This window comes from Anser brachyrhynchus (assembly GCF_964034855.1).
Source record: "Anser brachyrhynchus genome assembly, chromosome: 9".
NCBI classification, from domain to species: domain Eukaryota; kingdom Metazoa; phylum Chordata; class Aves; order Anseriformes; family Anatidae; genus Anser; species Anser brachyrhynchus.
The window spans coordinates 19,842,030-19,859,500 of NC_137703.1; the positions used below are offsets into that span (position 1 = coordinate 19,842,030).

Here is a 17,471-nt window from a genome sequence, read left to right on the forward strand (position 1 = left end):
AGAAAATGAAAACCAGCGTAAGTCTGGGTTTGGATTTTTGACTTCAGTATCCTCCAGAAAAAGGTGTAATCTCTGGATCTCAAATTGTAAATAACCATGAATAACTGGTTCATAGTTCTTGTTTTTAGATTCTATTTATTTTAATGCAACTGAATTATCTGTTGCCGTAAAATTAAGGTCCAGGATGCTGCAGAAATAATAGTTGCTACAAGTTACAGGCCCATATTAATTGGAGTAGGTCCTTTTTTGTCTCTTGAACTGGAGATTATGTCCTCAGGATTTCATAGTGAATAACATCAAAGTATAAGAACTTATGTGGATTTGTTGTTGGATTTTGAATCTGTTTTAATATCTTAGTTCACTTCAGCTTCATAGTGAGTCACTTTGATGTATGCTTCATTCCTAAGCCTGTAGGTACTTCCCTCCACACATCCATTACTAGTTGGAAATGCTCCACCAGATGGAGAAGAGAGGTGACGAGATCCAATAGCTGTATAGAGATGCACAAAATCTTGTTCCGTAACTACAACTTAGCATGTTTTCAGCACTGGAAGATGAGTAGGACATAGTAAAGCTGTGGGGAAAATTATGCTGAAACTTTCTTTTCCAGCCTATGTAGAAATTATTGAGCCAGTGTGCTAATTAAAAAAGGTTGAATATAAACTGCTTTTGGAAAATACAACAAAGTTTTCTTTTTAATGCATTTGAAATCATTGTCAACTGTACTACTATTTTTTATGTCTTCCTTATTACTGCACAGGTATCTATTTTGTGCTCTATTTACAGTAAGCATTTTCCTTGGTTTGGGGATTTAAGATTGAAATCAAACTTTAAAGCAACATTTAAGCAGTGGTCTATTGAAAGAGAATCAAAGCAGCGGCAGTCTGTGGTCGTAAGCGGTTTCAAGGATTTCATGGGTCTCTAACATACAGTCCTAGGCCAAATGAGTGCATAAATATTAAATAGGAAAGTAAAGCCAAAGGGGACATGACATAATCTGCAATAAAGATGGAAGAAGTAGGCTGTGGAGTCCCCATCCTTTGAGATCTTTAAAACTAGGTTGTGCGAGGCCCTGAGCAAGCAGACTGAACACAGATTTGGTCCTAACTTGAAGAGGTGGTTGCACCAGATGGCCTCCAAAGGCTCTTTGCAACCTAAATTATTCTATAACTCTGTGATCCTATGAGTAAAATACTACCAGCTGAAATTGTATTTCTTTACAAACTTGCCTTGGTTATATCCTGTATCTTTGGATATATCCTATATATCATAGCATGACTTGGGTTGGAAGGGACCTCAAGAACCATCTGGTTCCATCCCCCTGCCTTGGGAAGGGACCCCTCCCACTAGCCCAGGCTGCCCCCAGCCCCATCCAGCCTGGCCTTGGGCACCGCCAGGGATGGGCCATCCACAGCTGCTCTGGGCAGCCTGGACCAGGGCCTCACCACCCTCTGAGTGAAGAATTTCCTTCCAACATCTAAACTAAACCTAGCCTATTTTAGTTTAAAGCCTTTATCACTGCTCTCCCTGACGAAGAGTCCCTCCCCAGCTTTCCTGTAGCACCCTTTAGGTACTGGAAGGCTGCTGTAAGGTCTCCTCAGAGCCCTCTCTTCTCCAGGCTGAACAACCCGAACTCCCTCAGCCTGTCTTCATGTCAAATTGATGTAGCCTTTTGCCATTTACACTAAAAGCTGGCAAGATCAAATTTATAACACTGATATTTAGTGGAAGCTGATATGAAAGTGTATTCTGTGGAATTAGTTTGATTGTCTTGTTGTTCTCTTGAAATGAAGACAACTCCTTGTGGGATCTCTCATCAGTTAGAGCTGAAGAGTGGGAAAACAAGAAAGCAAGATGTATACACCTACTTTTTGTTGAAGTGTCTCTTTGGGACTCTTTAAGGGGTAAAAGATTGATTTGATATTGAAATGACCAAAGAAAGGAAAATAATCATGTTATTCAAATTTTTCCTTACAGAATAAATAAGAATGGGTGAATCTTCCTAAAAGGTAGGGTTACAGCTATAGACTTGATCATCAACATATTGTAATTGCACGACTGCAATTTGCTGAAGCGTTTGCTAGAAAGAGCAATTACAGTAAAACATAATCAGCACTTCATCTCATAATTGTGCAGACTGCTCAAAGCTGTTGTAAGTTTTGCATTGCCATGTGTGCACATTGGCACGCTGCACATAGTATTAATTTAACAATAAGAAAATGCTTGCAAATCATGATTGAAAGTAGCAGCAATTGTGGCATTGTGTACTAAGGACTAATGATTTTCTCATGGTTAAAACTTATGGTTGGAATCTGGGCTTTGTTACTTCCTGCACAAGTGCATGTCCTGCTTTAAACCAGCTGATGAGCTTTTTTTTTTTTTTTTTTTCCTCCTAGGCTTGCTGAGCATTCAAAACACCTTCTGAGGACTTGTGATAGAAGTGTTGAGCACTTTAGAATTCTGCTTTTGTTGCATTGATTCTCTTTTTGTAAATCGCAGTAGTTTTTCCTGCGTTTATCTGATGATTGGCTTATTCAAATTACAGGATTTGGGATCCAGGTTCCCAGCCCGAGACATACGTCCTCATTGGAAGAACAGCTGTGATCCTCTTATTTTTTCACCATATACCTTTGCACCTCAGTGTAGAATCTCTAACGTAGAAGTGTGAAATCTCAACAAGTAGTGGAGTGTGTCCCAACCCCAAAATGCTGAAGGAAAAGTGTCAGTGAGGACATGAATCTCCCAGGGGCAGAGGAATTTTGTTGTCACATTTTTTTTCTTATTAATTTGGTTGTTTCTCTTCTTCCTTGCTTTGTTTTCGGTAGTGCCCTTTACAAAGAGTAGAGTCTGGTGGATTTTAGACAGTGCTGTGATCCTTTTTCAAGGGGAAGTAACTGGCTTCAGGAACTGCTGTCAAAAAGTTCACTTACAGCTGAAATGTAGTAGTCAGCACAAACTTCAGCTTCATGAGCCTTACATCCTTTTCCCTAACAGCTACATTTTTCTTCAGCACCAGCAGCAGCAACAAATCATACCACAGTCTACAAAACTTAAGTTTATTGCTGTGAATGGTTTGAGAGGATCCATAACTGTTTGTGTGGCAGGAAAAGGTTTGTGAAGCACTAAAGATCATCTGTAGGCTTTTGAACTGCAGGGAAATTTGATGCCCTCTGTTTCCATCCCATGTATTTTATATAGCTGTAGTCAGTGGCAAGCGCTGTGTACGGAATATGTCAAAATGCAGCAGTAGTACTTACTAGTACCTAGCCAGACATCTAGGTCTTTGTGTTTAGTTTATTTGTTGTTGTTGTTGTTGTGTTATTTTGCTTTATTTTTAAAGTTTTTTTAAAGCTCAAAGGAAGATATTTGACTATGGCTCTGCAGTATGTCTTGGCACATAAAATGAAATATTCCTCAAAGGGCCTCATCCTGGTGAAATATCCATTTCTGGTGATCTTGGACTTATGGGGCTCTACACTTACCCATCAATATGGGGTAGCAGTTCCTATGTAGCATAATACAGAATTTGTTAGTCTAAAAATAGTTTAAAGTAATGCAGTTGAGTAGTAAAGTGTATAAAATCCAAGCTATATTGTGTTTTCCTGTAGGAGTAGTGGTTTGTGAGCACAGTTAATTAAGAAGCTAAGGAAATATATGCATCTTGATACCACCAAGGAGGATTCTAGTCGGGATAATATTTGGTAAATTCTATAGTTTAATTATTATAATTAATTTGTGATATGAAGTAGATGGAAATCTTAAAACAACAAAAAACAACTTGGAGTAAAAATGAAGAAAGATAGGTATGCGTGTTTTTGTAAACTCTGACTCAGTAATGGTGAGAAGTGTGGGGAGGACATAACCACCTGAAAGTGCTTTGAAGAAGGATGTGCCATAAGGGAAAGAGTGGCGAAGAATGGGATGAAGTATTCAAAATGAATTTTTCCTTTTTCAAGACCTGGGAACTCCTTCACAGCAAGAACAACGTAGTTTGTTGGTGAGAGTGATCTGAGTCCATTTACCTTATGTTTGCTGCAAGTTGTGTTTCCTGCAATCCAATACAGGTAAATGGATTGCAGGAAACAAAACTTGCAACAAGAGCAGCATAATCAAGCTTCTGTACAGATGCATAACTGTTGTTGTGCCTGCATCTGAACATAGAATCCTTCTGAATGAATTCTCTGTTATCCAGAGTACATGAAAGTAATGCCATTTTTGTAATAGGAGGCATATGGGAGTGGGTATGTACTAAGCAAAAGAGGAAGGAAAAAAAAGCAGAAGCAGTTTCAGTCATATAGGTGCAATAGTAGATAAACTGAGAGACACTGGAAAATTAAAGGTGACCTTTCTGCATCAGTGATGGATTTGCTGAAATCATGTGCATCAGTAACTCAAGTTACATCAAGTGTGATGTCTGATAGCATTCTCTGAAGGCTTATTGATGGTAAAACCACACTAGGACTGAGGTTAAATCAGAAACCGAGAAAAAATGTAGATGGGGCAGTGAGAATCTCCTAACAATTGTCTTTCGCTTAAACTCAATTTAAAATCTTGATGTCTGCGTAATGAAGATCATCTTGTCATCATTTGAGATTATTGTACTGAGGCAATTACGCAGGCGCCTTCAGCTTTTAAAAGCAGAGTAGAAATATATTGTGCAAAGCTTGTCCCTATAAACACTTGCTGGAAAGTATTCTCCTTGTTATTCTGGGTAGGTTCAGTGAACTGGGAAAAACATGAATAAATCTATCTCAAAACTTGCATCACAGCAAGTTCAGGTGCATAGAATTAAACACCTAAGTAAGCCATCTGGATTTGAGAGCTCCCAAAGCTCCTGTTAAAGAAATTGATGCAAATGTAGAGAAGGTTCTGGTAATGCTTGGGAGGTGTGAAATAATTAGAATTGCTGCTGTCAATAATTTTGATTTTGGTCCTAAAGTGAAGGCTGATACTGTGCTGACCAGTAAATATTACATATTGATTCTGTTACCTGAATTCAGGTCACCCAAGTTGTGTCCTGCTTTCCCCTGATTCTTGCTTCTTAATATTGGATGCAGGAGGCATAGTTAATACAGGATGATCAGGTGGGTAGATAAGGAACTTTGCATGGGTTGGTGTATGTCTCATTAGCACTAATTGCACCAAGTTGTTCCTACTGATTTGGATGTTTTAGTAGCCTATTCACAGCCTTTTATTTCTTTTCCCGGAAGAAAATCAGACAAGTGAAATTGCTTTGTTAAAGTAAGAATGAGATGTCTTTTATCTCTGAAGAGATACTGTTGTCATGAAAGTGTCCTTCCCATAGGCAGTGTTTTCGATTAAGAGTGAAAGATGTAGCGAATGCATGTTAGAATGGGACACCTTCCGGTAATAGATAGGCAGTGAGTTCCGCTTATACTCACAAGTCTTTTACAAAGCAAATACTTGAAGATTTTTTTTATATGTGTACAAACTTAAGTTTGTCTTTTATGACTTCTTTTTTCTCAGAAACTTGCTTTTCTAGTCTTGAATCTAGTTGAACTTACACCTCTGCCTACTTGTAGTATAAGATCGTTTAGAAGGTTTTTGATCAATTTACAAATGGTAGCTTGTTTTCAGAAATAGCAGAATTCAAAACACTGCTACTTCCTTGTTCATGTTGTTTTACTGAAGATTCTTAAAAATGGAAAGGGAGATGTTGGCTAACAAGGGTGTTGTTTTTATGAAAATATTGGGCTCACTTCTTTGTTTTTCCTTACCTGCCTCTTGTAGAGTGTTCAAGATGCCTGCTTCACTTGTTCCAATTTTGATTTGATGGAAAATTGACATCTAGATTACTTTTTTTCCTTTTTCCCAATTAAGTGGCTAGATTTTGTCAGAGTGTGTCTATTGCAGCGCAGATGATTCCCCTTCTTTATCCTCACATTACCTTGCATATCTGAGTTATGGCCCCATCTAATGACCCGGGCAAAGAGAGATTTATTTCATTCATTAAAAAACTTCCATATTGAAAGGTATAGAGCATGATTGCTAACTGTTATGGTAGATGCACTAGGAGACTGAACTGGTGGGTTTAAGCTCTCACATTTTAGATAATATCGCACAGCAGTGGCTTTAATAACGATTTTAGCTGTTCCTTGCACAGGCATTGTAGGCTTGCGGTATTGACTGTAATGAAGGTTTCTTGCTCTTTTTTATTTTTTTTTTAAAGGAGCCAATATTCAGTCACTTTTTTTTTTGGTCATAAACTTTCTCATAATATTTCCACATGGTATGCTATGAGTGTTTTTATTTGTCTAATATCCTTCTGCACCCATTGGCCCCACATTGTCTGTCCTGAGTGTTGAAGAGTAAATGAGTGTAAATCAATGTCAATTTTGAAACCTTCAACTTCTTGGTAATTAATTAAACCCTAATAAATGTGTTAACAAATACAACTTTTTCTTTCCTAAGTAGTAACAAACTGCAATTTCTAGCAATGGAAAATTTTGACTTTTTTTGTTAAAGTTAAAACAAGTCTTTTCCCCATCATTAAATTTTAACTTTTCACATATTTGGCTACTAATGCAGCATTACTTTTAATGAGAAAACTAAAAGCTGATTTCTCAACAGCTGTCACAGTTAAATAGCTTGGCATTAAAAGCTATTAAAGAGAGCAAAGCTGTAAAATGACGTCAGTGGCTAAATAAAATGTTGGGAAATATAAAGGTATTATGTGCATGCAGTTTCAAAGATAACTTAAAACTGGACTATATATATTTTTTAACCTTTTATTGATAAATATTTAAAAATGAATCATCATAGTTGCATTAAAAATGTGGTATTTCCTTTGACTTTTTTGGTACCTGTTCCAATTCTCTTTTCCTTCATATTGCAAGACTCACTAACTTGGCATTATCGACTGCTTCATATTTTAGGATGGTTAAACATGCAGCAGTACTGAGTGTCAGTATTTGTGTTTTAAGCTGTTCATTTCAGTTCATAGAAATTCCATTTCCAGAGAGCTAGTTCTAAAAATAAATAAATAAATAATAATGCAATCAAGTCTAACATTTAACAACTTTGAAGATGATGGATTGTTTTTCCTCTTTCTGGGGAGGTTGGAAGTGCTTGTCTCTTTTGGCGCCCTTTGTAAAAATACTCTGGAGTCCTACTGCTAGAATGGGGTAGAATATGTTGCACGTTTGATGCAACTTTTTTAGAAAGGGTGGCTTATCAGCAGTTCAAATGGTGGAAGAGTGATGTGAATGAAGATAACCAGGAATATGGATTTGTTTATTTTTAAGTAACACTTAAATTTCTGAATGGGTTATGAAAGAAGTTACATTTCTGAAAAGCTATTTCTTTCTCCCTCATACACTTCTCTGTCAAAGGTAATTTCTGCTAATGGGAAAAATTTTCAGGCTCTTGAAAATACTTTTCAAAACTCAGAAACCTTCAAAAGAAAACCGCACTTGGACCTTCTCTTTGAGGCTGGTGTTTCATGAATCCCAAAGTACACTTTTTCCACGTATAATATTAATCTAGTGTAATCTCTTATCAAAAAAGAAATATACTTACCACAAAATAAATTAATACCCTGCAGCATTACAATTGTTATATTTTACATGGGACTGTGGGAGCAATCCATTTTTCAATATGAATGACAGAATAAAGTCCCAAATTTTTTTCTGGTGGATATGAAGTTAGCATACAGCCCTTGTGTATCGTTCCTTGGACTGCAGTTTGCCCACTCCATGGGCTTTTGTAGAAAGCTTTATTTATCAAGGGCTTAAAGCCACTGTGCTGTGGTGCCTAGTGTTTCGATCCTGTGCTCCTATTTGTATGGAGGGGTGAATGTTCTTCTTTTTTTTGTATTTTTTTATTCTTATGTAAAAACCTTATTCCAAAATACAAATCAGAGCTTTATGGCCTTTTGTGATGGGAGCCGAGAAAAGGCTTTCAGACCAGACCATTCGCAGCACTTTTCTGACAGGGCAGGGTGCTGCACCATGCTGCAGCTGAGCTTTCCCCTTGCTCATTAAGGCATAAATTAAAGAACCGTGAAGAAACACAGCCCGCTGCAGATGATGCCCTTCCCACACAGATTCTGCTCCTCCCAGTGCAGGATGCGAAGCATTTTCCTCCCCCAGCTGCCCTCCAGGCCCTTGATTACAAGTGCAGCTCTGGCAGAGAGGTCAGCATGGTGGCTGCTCATGGTAGCAGGTGTAACCTCCTTCGTTTTCTTGCCAGCATGGATTTTCAATTGAAGAAGAGCATCATTTTGTACAGGAAGTATTTTGGGAAAGCAAGTATATTGTGTAACTTTTAGTACTCTGACTTCTGGTGACACCCCTTGGACAGAAAAAAATATTAATTCATCACTATGACAAATCATAAAATCTGATCCATCCTCTGCTTAGCACTCTGATGGAAGATCTTTCTTCCTCCTGTCAGACTGCTTCAACATGTAACAAGCCATCTTAGTGTGCAGTCTTTTCATTGACAATTAATCCCCATTTTAAATCAAGGTCTGTATTCAAGCAAATGACAGTAGCCTGATCTGCTCAAGAAAGAACTGAGGCTCTTAGAACAACAACAAAAAGATGCTGAATAGCAGCATTTTAAGTGAGGCTGACAGGAGATATTCTTGTCAAAACTACAGCCAGTAGTAAATCCAGAAAACAAACTGTCAATCACAGAAAACAAACTGTCAACCACACCTTTTTTTCTTCCTTGTGTAGAAATAGTGCGGAGATGTAATGAGACTGAATGGCATGTCATCACAGCATTGGTGGGACCTCTACAGTTTGTTCTGAAAACTGGGCATCAACTCAGCAGCAGCTCATCTTTCCACCAAAACACTGGTTTTAGCATCCTAGCAGTTTTGGTAGTGGCACAGGCTGGTGTGGAAGTAGGGGTTCAGCTCCCTTGCACTCTTTGATATTAGCGGCATATCCCGTATGTCATCTGAATGAAGGTCAACGCTTAGATAAACCCCTAATGTTGAGAAAGCAGTGGCAGGCAAATTTATTCCCCTAAAAACTCTTATTCCTCAGTAAGATCAGGATGTGTAGTATGAAGTGTGTAATCTCATTTGTACAGACCTGTTCGTACTTTGAAATTTGCCAATTCTGAAAAAAAAGTATTTTTAAAGCATATTCTTTATTTCAATTTTCTATCCCTGAAATAGAGATATTCACAAATATATTTTCAAGTCTTGAATATCCATATCCTCAAGTAATTTTATTTGGAAAATTCTGGATGGAATTGCCAGCTACCAATGATGAAGGAAGATGTTTCTGAACAGAAGTCTTGAGAAGCTGAAGCTAGAGCATTGTTTTAAAATCCCTTCTGACTCTTATATTTTTATATGCTTCTATAGCACTTGTGCGCTATAGAGATTACAGCACTCCTTTGAAATTTACAATAGTTTGAGACCTTCCGAGCATGTCTCTTATTGATCAACACACTGAAGAATAGTCCGGGCAGAATCGATGCTCTGGGGCCCTCTGGGAGGTCCCCTGTGTGCTAATTCAAAGCTTGAGGATAATTCAGGAACAATAGCATAAGCCTTTGTAGGCTCAGGATGTTTGCAGTGGAATTAATGCACTCCCTAGTTCAAACCAAAGCCAAATGCCAGCTCACTTCTCTGTTAAATAATTTTCTTTAACATGTCACTAGAAACCTGTAAAAATTACTGTGGTAATTGTTATCTAATTTCAAATTCAAAACAAACATTTATTTGTTAATAATATAGAAAAAGCCTGAGCAGGGGAGCCCTTCAGTGTTTCAGCATTTCCTAAGTTTCATAAATGAATAGAATAAATATAGTCTGGTAATTTAATGACTACTTTACTGGTCTCAAGGCTATAATTTACTGAAATGCAATGAGTTATATTTGAGTTATTTTTTAGGAGGTAGCATAGCATGGCAGATTTTGCTGCCTTTTTTTTTTTTTTTTTTTTGAGAGTAGATTCCTGACTGATGGAATCTAATTTCTTGTATCACCAGACAGTTAGTTCAATAGAGATGGGTATTTAGCATATGGAAAAATCTACCAACCCCCCCCCCAACAAAACAAAACAAAAAACGTACAGCAGTTATTGGAGATGATATAATTTCTGAAGTTAGAAGCACTTTATCAGAGCTTTCATGAAATATGTATTACATTTTGCAAATTAAGCTTTCCTCACAATCAAGCGTTTCCTTTTTTGCTCTACAGAAAAAAAAAAAAGCTATTGAACAAAAAAAATAAAATTAAGACCTTTTAATAACACTTGGTGATCTTTGGAGAAGTGTAAAACAGTTCCCTGCCAGTAGCCTGTTTTTGCCAGCAACTGCTCTGTGAAAAGACTATTTCTTTTTTTTTTTTTTTTCATTTTCAAGATACATGATAAAAGTTGCAGGCTTGTAGATGCGGGAATAACTGGAAGCACATGTACTTTCAGTTACTCATTTAATCTATAATAAATCAGCATTTGGAAGCATTATGTAAACTTAAACTTATGTAGGGTATGGCCCACAACATCCACACCTGACACAGTGCACTGAGCTGCCTGCAGGCATTCAATGAATTTTAAAAGGGTTGTTCCAAAAAGTGCTTTTTGATGGTATGAAATATTTTTTTTTTTTTTGTGAGGGAAGGAAGAAAGAGGGATTGAATTAAACTTGATGTGATGCAACAAGAAAGTAATAAATGTTCTTCCTGATTCTGCATCTGTGTCGTGTTCTGCTGGATGGCAGTAAGGGATCACAGAACTGAGCAACAAAAATGTTCAGAGATGGTAAGAGCCATTGGGATACTTTATATACATGTGAACTGCATTCCCAAATACCCCTATTTCAGGCACCTCTGGGGTGAGCTAAGGTATATTTGATGCATGAACAGTATTTCAAGTCACTTCATAGGAAAAGTGTCATTTAAGCTTCTAATCTGTTGGTTGTTTTTGATGTTGTTTGTTTTTTGTTGTTGTTTTGTTTTGTTTTTAACTGTAGTACATATTAACTAAAGGTAGAAAAATATATCGGGATCAGTTTCCTGAGGGTTAATAGCTGATTCAGTTATCAGTGTAAAGATTTCTGGACTTGCATGATGCATGGTTTGAACTTTATTCCATTTCACAGACGTCACAGAAGACTTTACAAAAATATAAGCATTTTAAAGGTTTCTTACGTTGAGTCCTTAACCTTCTGCTTTTTAGTTGGTGGCTAGATCCCATAAGTTATCCAAATAAACAATTCTCTTGTAAAACAGAGCACAGACCTAACGTCCTGTCAGTTATGAGGGTGATGTGGGGAAAATCCTTCACACTGAAATGTATAATCATGATGGTTCAGGTGTTTTATTCCATGGAAAGCTAAGGGATGACTTGATTATATAAGTGCCAACATAAGGGAGAGATGGAGAGATTCATGATTGTACACAGCTCTTTAATCTACCAAAACAAACAAACAAAAAAGTTTCAGTTATTAGAAGTTTCAGAGTTAGAAGTTATTAGAAGTTACAGAAATTCAAATGAGGAAGGCATATTAGAACCAGTTAATAGAATTATGTAGAATTTTTCTGTTACAGTGTTATTCCGTGAGAGATGCTGACCCAGCATTCTATCAGGGCTTATTCGTAGAAGCATCCTCTGGAAACCTGAAGGGTTTCTCCCTGGCTGGCAGTGTTGTAAACCTGGGGAACCAGGGATCTTAGCTTCCTCCCTGTTTTCAGTTTTGTAACTCTGAAAATGAAATGCTTAAAAATATCAATAAATTGTGCAGATTTCTGTCCAATCTGAACACTCAGAGCTGAACTTGAATTTTATAGAACCAGAGCTGCTTTTGTTCCTTATTTGATGTTGAAAAAAAAATCTGCATCTGTGGTTGCTCCAGTATGGTAATTGTGAAAGCAGTGGTTCTTCAACATGAAAAGAATAATAATGATATTTAGAGGTGGTAGTTCATTCCTTTTTTCAAACTCATTTCATTGTTTAAATTTTTATTTAGTTATAAAAGAGTATATTAGAGAAAAGAGAATAGTAATTCTACAGCTGATGAAGACAATGTTGCAAAAGGTTGCTGAGCCAAATGCTCATTTCTTACAGAAGATTGAAGAGTCTCTAGCTTCACAAAGTACTCTTCCTCACCATATAGGGGATCGTTTTCAAAGTGGTTGTCTTAGTCATGGGATTTTAGCATAAAACTATAAATGGTAAATAATAAGATACTGCATTTGCAATCATATTTTGCTGTTGACTAACGAACAGCAGTGTTACTTTGTATTTGATGTGAGATTTTTCTTAATAGTGTTTCAAAGTGAGGCTTTCTGACCTATGTGGGATAGTTAGTATATGGAGAATTGAAGCATTTTGTGTGCATAAATTTGAATATGCTTTTAAACACAATTTCTCCCAAGCATACTTGCCTTGTGAGACATAAATACACTTTCCATAATCATGTAAATGTGCGCGACAAGCAAGTAGTTTAAATGTCAAGATTTTAAATTCATAATGCTGATTTGTAATTAGCATAGGGTGTAGTTAGCATAAAGACTCTTGGTCTGTAAGATATTAAAGCAAAACATTTGTGTATTTTGTGATTAACCATGTTGTGAATTATCTTCAGTGTTAGAAAACATTCCAATTCCCTCTGAAAGCTCTTTGCTCCTTTTGAGCATCCATTAGGTGTCTTAGCAGCAGCAGGAGAAAGAGAAAAGAAAAGAGAAGAAAAGAGAAGAAAAAAGAAAAGAAAAGAGAAGAAAAAAGAAAAGAAAAGAAAAGCAATTTACACTGTTAACATCTTACTTCTGTTTATAACCTGGGAACCTGTTAATGATTGTGTAAGTAGGACTCTTCTGTTGCAACTCCTAGGCTGAAAGGTCTGCACATCTCTTGCCATTTAAATAGCATGATTCAGAAGAAATGACTTCAGGTTCCCTTCTTTCAGAGCCATTAAACTGATTTTAATCAGCCCCTTGTTACATGTAAGATGAAAGCTGTTGAATAGGGTGCTGCCTCTTTCCTACTTGATACTGCATTTAGCAAGAAAAAATTTTGGTTTTAAATATAAGCTGAAAACACGAATTTGATTTTCCAAGTACTTGTTAAAGAATTAGTAAAGAATTAGTTTTATTAGAAAAACTAGGAATCTTGCACTGGTTAACAATATTTTGATAAAATCAAAAGGCTAAAAGTCAAACTGAGAAATGAAGAAGTGTTCTCAAGATAAGAACTTGCATCTTCCTGGGCTCACCAAACCAAATTGAGTCCAGCAGGCAAATGGGAGGACACCTGGAATTGTGAAGTAGTTTCACGTGTGAATGTGAAGTTTTAGAGGGGATGCTAAAAGACATGGAAGTTGTATGAAGGGGAAGGGAATAATCAGGGAGTCTACATTCCTTGTAACGTAGCCAAGGAGAGGTGCTAGGTGGAGGAAGGGACACTGATGGTAATGTTTTGGCCATCTGTGGGCTGGGGTGGTATGGCTCCTCTCCAGCCTTCTTCTTTTCCTCTCCCAGTTCACGTGGTTGCACTGGGGAGGGGGCACCTTGTCCCCGTGTGACTTGGCTCTGCAGGGCTCAGCAGTGGGCATTTCAAGCAGGAGCAGATGTTCAATGCTGAATATCCAAATGGGGTACTTCCCTACTTCCCAAGTATTTACTTGTGGCTTATGGTTTAGTTAGCTTTAGTGTCTGGCCTTCTCAGCGGTCAGCACTGAAAGATAAGAACACGTCCTGATGCAAAATTAGAACTAACCTAAATTTAATTGTTAAAAAAAAAAAAAAAGAGAGAGAAAGGATTCCAGAAGAAGTAAAATGTTATTTCTGCCTTTCTGAAATTGTTAGTTTTTGGTTTAGTTATACTCTGCACAGCAGTGGTTGTAGACAGTAGATTCTGAGCATGAAATTTATGAACAATTATTGTTCGGATAGTCAAACAAGTCTCCTTCCTTCAACAGATCAGACTCTTAAAGTCCTCTTCTTTCCACAAAAGCATATGTGGGGCCAAATGTCACCCTAGGGAATTTAAGCTGTATGGTTTAGCAGCAGGGAAGGTCTTGCTATAAATGAGTGCTGAGTTTGGCTGTTTTATAACTAACATATTTACTGGGAGGGGCTTGAATTAAGTCAGGTTCTCACTGATAACAGTGTGCATATAAAGAACTGAAAGTTAGAAATAGTGAATATAGAGCATGAGTTTGAAAGAAGTGGAGCCCACCACTTTTACCAATATTTTTATATTAGTGTTTGAGCAGTGACTCTGCTTATAGTGGAGTCTCATCCACTTATGGCTGTGTTCTCAAACAGTTAAGAACACAATCCTCCTGTGCATTTGTTAGAGCTGATTTTCACTATCGTAGCTTTAGGCTGAATGTTTTTCTTTTTTCTTCTCTTGAAGTCTGCTAGCACTTCAAGCATGTATCTCAGGAGTGTGTATGAAGGACGACAGTCTGTACTTACCTGTTTGTAAATACTGAAGCTTCTTCTCATTCATTAGAGGAATTTCCTTGCTCTGCTCTGAAATGAAAATGTACTGGGTCACTCCAAAGACTTATCCTGTCTTACATGCTGTCAAGGTGGGGTATGCTTTGGGAAAAAAATTAAAACAAATGAACAAAAACCAACACCAAAATGTGACTGCATATTTACCACTTCCTCTGCTATATTCTCTACTATATCTTTCAAAACTTCCACTGTCTTGAATTGTGTATTTCTATGAAGTTTCAGTAAGAAAAAACCCTCTAAATATTAGAAAACACATTACTGAGATTACATAATGATTCCTACCCAAGTTGGTATTGGGAAGATCGCTTTTGATAGAAGGTGACATGGTAAAGGCATAGCATTCTGGTCCTAAATGCATCTATTGCACGAGCATCTGAGTTTTTAGATAGATCCAGCTTCATAGATGATTTATAAAAGCTTTCCTCTTTTCAGACAATGCATTTGTTATGCATTATCTGACTGTATACTGAAGAAGTAAAGATAAATGAAAGTTTCATAGGCATTCATCAGTTATTTGATGAAAATAACTTGCAAAGTTTTTAACCAATTCTTGTATTTTATTTTATTTTTTGGTTGAACTCAGCATAAATGTGCCTATCTACTTAGTATGTGAAAATAGCTTACATTTTTGTGCTGTGTATCTTCATAGATTCATTCTTAATAGCACTAAAAACTTTGTAATTAGTATACTGTCAAAGAATATTTGCTTGGCACTTTATGAAGATGAATTAAGCCGTTTACCTTTATGCTTAGAGGCTAAGCAGACTGCTAAACAGAGTAAATTGATATTGAACAACATTGACTTCATTTATAGTTGATATTTCTTTCAACCTACCCAAACTGTAAAATCTTTATCAAAGAAAACAACTCCATGGTATCTTCCTGAAAACCTCTTAATCTTCCTGAGATTCTGGGAGAACTACAGTACACCAGTCTGTCAGCAACATGGCTTTCATCTTAATAACCTGCAGGTATGTTACATCTTATCCCTTAAAAGAAACAAAGCTTTCACAAGTCTATCATTTACTTATGTAGCCCAGGCATCTGCTGTAAGCTGAATCCTTCCTGGTTCTCTGCATTTGTGACTTGTCATTTCAAATTGCTGACAACAAGAAAAGACAGATGTGTACAAAATGTACTGTGACCTACAAACCCTAAGGACTGATCATTCCAAAAGGTGATGTTCAAAACTAGTACCAGGTTAGGTCACACACCCTGTTTCCATTAGAAAAATAGGCAGTATAAGCTGAGGTAGCTTGTGAGACGTGAAGACCCGCTGGTTATTTGAGAATCCAGTCTGAAAAATGTTTCAAAAGAAACACAGGTTTGGGGGTACATCTGAATGTTAATTCTCATACAAAAGAGACTCTCCTTTTCAGAAAGTGCATCAATGGGATGGTCAAGTGGTACTTGCATATCAAATACTTCCAATTCACAAACCTTGTTTGCACGCACAGGTGCAAAGGTAGTGCTGGACTCAGGTCTTGGCTGTAATGAATGTGCTTAGTGCTGTCAGTTCTGGAAGAAGCCTGTTTATAATACATAGTACTTGGGATTGTATGTAAATAGTTGGTGAAATGTTACTTCTAGGGTTACCTGCATGAGCCAGGTAACAACTGATTTTCTCAGTACTATGGACAAGCATAGTCAGTCAGTATGAAAATAAGCAGTATATCCTTCACAGTCTTAGAAAATTCGAAGTGTCCCCCCCGTGGTTCATGTGGGTGACAAGAAATGCTGTATACTTTCTTTGTTTCTTAAATCTACATTTAAGTTTTGACAAAGGAGGGCTTAGGAAGGGACAGTGTTTCTTGCCTATCAGGAAAGATGTGCATGTAGGGAAAAATATTGTTTCATTTAAGTATGTAATAATAACAGGAAGCTTTCCAGTTTAGTATTTCTTTTTTCTCCAAATCTGTGTTCACTCTCTCAGCAGAACTACTACACTACCACTATGAATACATCTTTGAGATGCTCCCTTGTCACTCTTGGTGGCTCTTACCTACTGAGGAAGAAGATTGTTGTTTTGGAATAGTTTTTATTAACGTTTTCACAGTACAAACACATTTTATTACCAATTAATTTATAACACTTGTTTTTTGAAGAATGTTACAATTGCAGACAATTTCATATTTTACACTTCAGTAATTCAGTTCAATAAATCCAATTATATAACCACAGAAATACAAGATCATACCAGAGAAACAAAAAGCAAAGATTTGAAGACACTCTCTACTTTGACATTAATTTAAATGCTGTATCTGGCTATATACCCTGCATCTCTTTTGTGTAACAGAGTACTAGAGTGTTTAAATTGAAATCTAAATTTAGAATTGACTTCCTGGTTCTGTAAAGGATTAATTATGTTATTAGCTTTATACATTGAAGGCAGTGAGACTATTCACTTACACTGAAAAGGTGTACACTTTGACAGACTAGACTAGACACTTTTAAAAAGGAAGAATAGGTCAAATTGGCAAAGAAATTTATTTTCATTTTTGAAGAAGAATTTGGTTTCTGAATTCTTTAATTTTGAAGGTAGATTCTGATGTACTGAATAAAATGACTTTTGTAGCTGTTGCTAGAACATCTATTACGCAGTGTAACAGTACTGACTTCAGTTACTCAGATGACCGAAAGCAACATACTTGTTACACACCTACTGTTTCTAGATGTCCTTGTCCTTCCACAAAGAGTAAAAGAGAGGATTTCAAAGCCCTGCTAAGCTCAGCTGCAGAAGATCCCAGTCTGGAACTCCATGTCATTGTATCATTGAGGGCAGTGGATGCAAGTATGTAAATAAATATCTTCCTAGTCACTGGCAGCTGTTGATGTGATGCCCTGAGCAGTAAGAGACACAGAGTAATCTGAGTTTGGCCCTTTCATTCAGGTCATCTTGTGTTTGCTGTGGGCTAAGAGGATTAGTGACAGTGGCTCTGCTGGCTGCCATGGATGAGTTTATGCCCAGTAACGTGTTGCTCACCATGTGCACGTGGCTTGGCTTAATGATCAGTTATTGTAG

The 17,471-nt window shown here is 37.1% G+C and overlaps 1 protein-coding gene across 4 annotated transcripts in view; it reads left to right on the plus strand.

Moving 5' to 3' along the window:
* Positions 1-17,471, plus strand: part of CLSTN2 (calsyntenin 2) — a 344,598-nt gene that overhangs the window by 82,959 nt on the left and 244,168 nt on the right. Inside the window, exon 1 of one of the 4 annotated variants that reach the window (XM_080605197.1) lies at positions 5,217-5,241. The exons of the other annotated variants lie outside the window; for them this stretch is intronic. Coding sequence (XP_080461323.1) covers position 5,241 — 1 coding nt within the window. The 5' untranslated portion in view covers positions 5,217-5,240. Of the gene's footprint in view, positions 1-5,216; positions 5,242-17,471 lie in introns of those variants that run through there. 4 annotated transcript variants of the gene reach the window in all.